The 7055-nt window shown below is 36.1% G+C and overlaps 1 protein-coding gene and 1 pseudogene across 1 annotated transcript in view; both read right to left on the bottom strand.

Moving 5' to 3' along the window:
* Window positions 1-7055, bottom strand: part of ZYG11A (zyg-11 family member A, cell cycle regulator) — an 87010-nt gene that overhangs the window by 8008 nt on the left and 71947 nt on the right. Inside the window, exons 13-14 of the mRNA XM_006879807.1 lie at window positions 5916-5977; window positions 5451-5548 (exon numbers count right to left, since the gene is read on the bottom strand). Coding sequence (XP_006879869.1) covers window positions 5451-5548; window positions 5916-5977 — 160 coding nt within the window. The remainder of the gene's footprint in view (window positions 1-5450; window positions 5549-5915; window positions 5978-7055) is intronic.
* Window positions 2170-2485, bottom strand: LOC102864505 (annotated as a pseudogene).

The following is a 7055-nucleotide window of genomic DNA, read 5'->3' as shown; positions in this document are numbered from 1 at the left end:
CCATGGTCTTTGCTATCATTTGTTATGCATCAGAGAGTTGGACAGTGACTAAAAATAGAAGGAGAATTGATGCCTTTGAGCTGTGGTGCTGAAGAAGAGTGTTGATGGTACCATGGACTGCTAGGAAAACAAACATTCATCCTGGAAAGGGTTCAACCAGGCAGCTCCTTGGAGGCAAGGATTCTGAGGCTTCGTCTAACATACTTTGGACGTGTTGTAAAGAGGGACCCGGTCCTTGGAGAGGAACTTCATGCTTGGTATGGTGGAGGGACAGCACAGGAGGGGAAGGCCCTTTATGAGGTGGATTGATTCAGTGACTGGGGTAATCGGGATGGGTGTATCAGAGACAGTGTGACTAGCACAGGACAGAACAGAGTTTAGGGCTGTTGTACATAGGGTCACTATGAGTCGCAAGTGACTCGACAGCACATAACAACAACAACAACAACTTTGCTTTAGAATACTTTTGTCTTCTCTAGCTGTCCTTTGACATTTTCAGTCCTTCTCTTTTATTTCAACATTTCTTCCCTTTGGCCTCTCTACATTCTAGTGCAATTACCACTGTCTCTTCTGATGTGCATTTTGGTCTTTTCTCTCTCCCTCAATTCTGTAATGACTTTTTGCTTTTTTTATGGATATCCCTGATGTCATTCCACAACTCATCTGGTCTTCAATCATTAGTGTTTAATACATCAAGCCTATTCTTGAGAACTTTCTTTTTACTTCAGGACAGACTAAAGGTAGTATTTTGGTTGAGGTGAACTTGTTTTCATTTCCATCAGCTTCAATTTTAATTGAATTCAAATTGAAGTGCACATGAGTAATTATGGTCTGTTCCACAGTTAGCCTTTGATCTGTTTTTAACTACTGACTGATATTGCTGAATTTCTCCATCAATTCTTTCCATTTTAATGTTTAAGATGTACAATTTCCAAATATTTTCTCTCAATCTTTTCACTTTCTTGATATAGTCTTCTAATGTATAAATTTGGTTGGGTTGGATTTTTGGTTACATTTTGATGATTCCAATTTCCTTTTTCTATGGTCTGTATTTTTTGGTATTGTATTTAAGAAACTACGTCAAATCAAAAGTTTTGATGAGTCTCCCTATTCTTTTCTTCCTGAGAATTTTCTAATTCTAGTCCTTCAATTTTGCAGTTCTTGGATGCACTTTTGAGTTATAGTTATTTTTCTAATATGAGGTAAATAAGAGTCCAGCTTCATTCTTTCACATGTAGGCGTCCAGTATCCCTAGCAACATTTTTAAAAGACTTATTGTTCATTACTGAATGGTTCTGGCTCCTTTGGGTGGGGTGGGGGAGCAAGTCAATAATGTGAAGTTTTACCTATAGACTTTCTATTCTATCCCATTGATCTGTGTGTGTCTATCCTTCGATCAGAACCCCATCAGATTTGATTACTGTAGCTTTGTACTAATGTTTGAAATAAGGACATTAGGATTCCTTTTTTGTTATGTGTGCCCTTTCAAAGGTTTAGTTTGCTAATGGATTGTTTGAATCCACCAATGAGATAACTATAGAGGATTTCTAGGTTTAAAAGGGTTTTGTTCACTGCGTTATGCATATAGTGCTCCAGTATTCAAAAAGAAGTTCATTTTACTAGTATTTGGAATGTTTAGAAGAAGTTACAAAAAGCTTGGCTTTGTAGATTTATTTTTTTTTTTAAAAACCAACAAAACAAAAAGAGAAAAAAAAATTGAAAATTCCTCATTTAGACAGGTCCTGAGCAGAAATTTTATCTGTGAAATGAATTGTTTTGGTCACAAATACTATATATAACAATAGGTTATACCAAGATCTTGGACATGATTAGTGAGGCTTTCCAGGCACTGGTCAAATGACAGAACACAGTCATTCAGTTGATCAATTCTGGCATGTGGCCTACCTGGCATGTGAAAGTTTATCAACATAACTTAAAGATAAACCTTCTGATTCTCTGAGACTTAGTCTGATTTCCAGTATTTTAAAAACAAAACTTTTCCCTTAAATATCCTATATTTAAGTATCTGTTATTTATAGACAGAGAAAAACCAATTGTGGATGCAATGAACAATTCAGCAATATAGCTAGGAATATCTGGAAGCTATAGAAGCTTTGAGAAGTCCCTTGCCAGCTCTACAATTGTTATGCTCCAGAGGCAACATCAACCTCAGGAAGGTGTGAACCCCAGCAGCTGCTTGATGGGTTTAAACTGCCATTCATCTGCCTCCAACTCTTCTACCAAACCATCTAGTATTTTCCATCTGAGCAACTTGTTGAATATATTTCACATGCTTAGTGCAGATGCCACATGATAGCTGAAAACAGAATTTCTCAGAACCAACTTCTAACATTTCTCCAGCTCCTTTGGAGTAGGTGAAAAGGGCTTTCCATGGTGGGGCAAGATCTGAGACACTTAAACCAGATCTAGAAAGAGACTTCTACTGACACCCACCAGCAGAGGAGGAGAATGAAGAGGCAGCCATGTCCACTCTAGCAGAATTTGTACTTCACTCAATAGCTGTGGCACTTTTCCCTACAGCTCCACCCCTAGGCCAACTAGGGTGGTCACCTTATTTTCAAAGATTATTTTAGGGAGCTCGAGTGTTCTATGACTAGGGAGAACAAGATGATTTGATGCCTTTGAGCTGTGGTGTTAGAGAAGAGTATTGATTAAACCACAGACTGCCAGGAGAACAAAGCAAGTATTGTCCTGGAGAGGATGAAACCAGGCTGCTCCTTAGAGGCAAGGATTCTGAAGCTGTCTGACATACTTTGGGCATGCTGCAAGGAGGGACCAATCTTTGGAGAAAGACATCAAACATGGCAGGGTAGAGGGAAAGCATAGGAGAGGAAGACCTTGGATGAGATGGATTGACTCAGTGACTGAGGTAATGGGGGGTAGGTATGTCAGAGACAATAAGGTTGGCTCAAAAAAAAAATAAGGTTGGCTCAGGATAGAGCAGGCTTCAGGGCTGAATATGACCAAATGGCACATAACAACAGTGGTCTCGAAATTATCAGCCACTCTATGGCAGAAAGACAAATAATCTCATTCTGTGTGACTACACTATGAAAATTCGTTGGTGGGTCACTATGAATTGGTTCCAACTCAATAAAGAGTCTGAATTTAAAGACTGGTTTGGCAATTCAGAGTCACTTTAAGTTTCATTAAAATTTTAGGGTACCTTTCTATTTCTGCAATAAATGTCATAAGGATTTTAACAGGGAATACATCTAATAAACTGCTTTGGTAGTAGTATCATTTGAACAATATAAAGTCTTCCAATCCTTGAGCTAAAGATGTCCTCCCATTTATCTAAGGCTCCTATAATTTGTAGCAGTGTTTTTTACTTTTCAATGTTTTAAGTCTTTTATCTCCTTAAATTTTTTACTAAATATTCTTTCTTTTCTAGTGGTACTTTAATGGAATTTTATTTTCTTTTTAGATTATTCACTGCTAGTATAATGAAATATGATCTCTACAATTGAGTTTGCTTGGATGTATAAATTTTTTATCTTACAACTTTGCTAGAATTCATTTACTAGTCCTAACTACTGTTCTGAAAGGTTTTTTTCCAAGGTTTATCTAGGTCCTATCCACCTACTGATAATCTTACTACTTCTATTAGAATTTGTAGTCTTCTTACAGCCTCACCCCCAAATTGCTCTTGCTAGAACTTCTAGTACTATATCGAACAGAAGTGAAAGCCACCATCCTTGTTCTCATTCTTGGTGGGAACTCTTTCATCCTTTAATTATGGAATATGATGTTAGCTAATATAATAAAATATATAGGGTTTATAATAGGCTAATATAATAGTAGGGTATTCATATACAGTAATTATTTCTGTTGAGAAAGCTTACTTCTAGTGAGTGCTTTTATGGGTACTGTAAAATAGTTTTTCTGCATCAGCTGAAACTATTTTGACTGTTTTGTGTTTTTCCTTCATACTGTTAATATGGTTATGCTGCACTGATTGAAACATTGTTATATTCCAGATAAAGCTCCCTGGGTTATGGGTGATTTATAACCTGCAAAAAGTTATGATCAACTAACTCATAGAACCTTTTGAAGGAGACTTTATTTGGAAATAGTGTCCTAGCAGATATAATTGGCTAACTTGGACTCATAGTGGAATTGTTGCTGCTGTTGTGTACCATCAAGTCAGAACCAACCCATGGCTGACCCTTCAGCACTGGCTTTCAGTAAATGACACGGGAGGAGACTGCCCATCTTTCTCCAACAGGGCAGCTGGTGAATTCGAACTGTGTGCATTTGAAACTGCAGCACAATTTCTCACCACTAGGTCACCCAAAAACTTAAAACAGCAAGACATTGAAAAGCATTTAGTTAAAAAAAAAAGAAAAGAAAAGCATTTAGTTATCAAGAATTCCTGACTCTTAGCCATGCAGGACCACTATCAAGATGCAGAATTATGTTTTAATATACAAAGAATGCTGATGATTGAGTTTAGTGAACTGCTGAGTGAAGGCTGTAGAAGAGCATGTACAGAATGAGCCCTCTGTGCTTAAAAATATTTTCATACTATTTATAAAATATATATCATGCATATAGAAAGACATCTAGAATAATAGACAAATTACCAATCATTCTTGTTTTGTTTGGTGGTAGGGTTTTCCAAATTTCAGTTTTTAATGAAGTTGTATACAAGGTAACTTTACTCCTAAATCTTCTCAATTGTTTCTTCCTTCTATTAGCCCTTTTCTTTTCTGATTTGTTGAGACTGGGCATTATGTTAAAGGACCTTTTTTTCTCTTTGTCCAGTTTCAGTCTAGTAATAACCATCTTGCTGAGGCGAATGCCCACATGGACAGTTGTGTCATTAGTTTTGTCTCACTGCACCTGTTCAATGTAGATGACACATTTCTTCCTGTAAACCTGGACTACTTTGCCAATTTGCTGACTTTTATCATCCCTTCAAACAACTAGAATTTTATTATCCTTTCAGCCGGGCATGGACTACACATTTTATTTCTGCCTCAGTTCCTTGTATGAGGAGTAGACATAATCTTCCTTCGAACGTAAGTGTGCATTAGAACACCTATTATAGTTTCTTCTCCAGTAGACATCACAAAAGGTTACTGTCACTTTGGTGATGGTCACAGGAAAAAAAAAGAGAACAATGCTTGTTTATGAAGTACAAGAATAGGAGCAAACTTTCATTTTCTGTACTGGCTGATATTGTGGCATTCTGAAAAAACTTTTTTCATTTTTTTAAAAAAAGAGTTAAATCCAGAAGAAACAGAGGAATAGGCAATCTGGTGGCATAATTTGTAGCAAGTTGCAATATCTAGAGGATTTGGAATTTCTAAAAATTACATCTTGAATTTAAAACCACATGTATAAATCAGTTCCAAAAAGCAGACTTAATCATTATAAAGGGAAAATAAAGAACAGTCCAGAAATCTTTTGATTTGAATACATACGGTTTTTACTGCAGACATGATACATGGCCCAGAGTGCCCAGAGCTGAACTTCTGGCTGAGAGAAGTTGCCAAGGAGCGGGAAAAACGCCTTGAAAGATCTACAAGAGTACAAAAGTTTATTCAGAACTTGCACTAATTTTGAAGGATGTCAAACTTCAATATTTTCCTCACAGAATATTGCTGAATTATATACAGGAGGTATCTTTTAAGAAAATGATGCAGCCTATGTTATACACTATGCATTACAAAGCTCATTTTCAATCTTGCAGTCAGTCAGCCTCATGTTAGAGGTGAGAACAATTCAGGCATGAACATTTTCTAAAACTGATTTTCTCAGTATTACAAAAAGAATATTTGAGCATAGGCTATCTAACTGTATCACTTTAATCATTATACCTTGGCTTCTCTACAGCAGGCAGATCAAAGTCAAGATTTAAGCAAAGCAGTATATGTGTACGAAGTTACCTGTAGGTCACCAACGCAGTCATCTTACAACTCGTACTTGGCCAATTCTGAATGGTTGCATGCTAGACAATAAAAGATAAACCAGGATTATATGCCACAAATTAAGAGGGCTCTTAAGGCTATTTTTTTTTAAATTTGAGATTTTAATGGGAAGTTTACAGAGAGTTTGACTTTCCATTCACTCATTGTTGCACATTTTCATCCCTTCCCACCCCTAACCCCCCGCCCCACTTCACTTTTCTCTGGAAAAAAAAAATTAAAATTCTTTCATTGTTATATAGTCCTCTCCCAGTCCACTTTACTATGCAACTCTCATTCTGGACTCTTGTCATGAAAATAATACCTAATCATATATTTCTTTTAAATCGTTCTCTCTAATTGTTTTCAATGTTTAAATGAATGTTATGGAATAAAAAGTATTTATAAAAAATTGGAAATGAAGACAGCTTAGAGTAAAAAAGGTATTATCATATAATTTACAAAACTTAATAAAGAAAAAGACTCAAGAGGAACAAGAGAAAGAAATGCACAATCTGCCTAGGTGATAAACTTAGTGATGTTCTAGCCCCATTTATTTCATCAAAATGTGCTATAAATATTGTATATTTAATTCAGAAGTATGCATTCTCTATAATGTAATGTAATATGTTAAGTGCCATCGAGTTGTAGGCAACTCATAGGGACCCTGTGAACGGAAGTCCTCAACACTTGCGTGACTTTCATCCTTTCTCCAGGTTCACAGGGTTTCTGGAGGCAAGCTATTTACAGAAGTGGATGCCACTCCTGCTTCTAATCTTAAGGCTATTTTATAGCTCTTCTAACAACATTACTATGAAACAAGATAATTTTAAAAATATGGAAAAATAATTATATAAATGGAGGTATACTTACTGATTAAACTACTAGTTAGGTAATGACTATGTACGTGGAAGATTAACAAAACCATAAAAAAGGAAATGCAACAAAAGAGTTTCTGTTTATAATGATGACAGATTAAGCATGCTTTTGTTTCCACTCCCTCCCTAAACCATTAAGAGATGAGTAAACAAAGAATACAACTGTCAACCAAGAATACTGTACCCAGCAAAATTATCCATCAAATATGAAGGACAGATCAAGATATTCCCAGAAAAGCAAAAC

This window comes from Elephantulus edwardii, unplaced genomic scaffold (assembly GCF_000299155.1).
Source record: "Elephantulus edwardii isolate Elephantulus edwardi_28Jun2011 unplaced genomic scaffold, EleEdw1.0 scaffold00005, whole genome shotgun sequence".
Lineage (NCBI taxonomy): Eukaryota > Metazoa > Chordata > Mammalia > Macroscelidea > Macroscelididae > Elephantulus > Elephantulus edwardii.
This window is presented reverse-complemented; position numbering and strand designations above follow the sequence as displayed.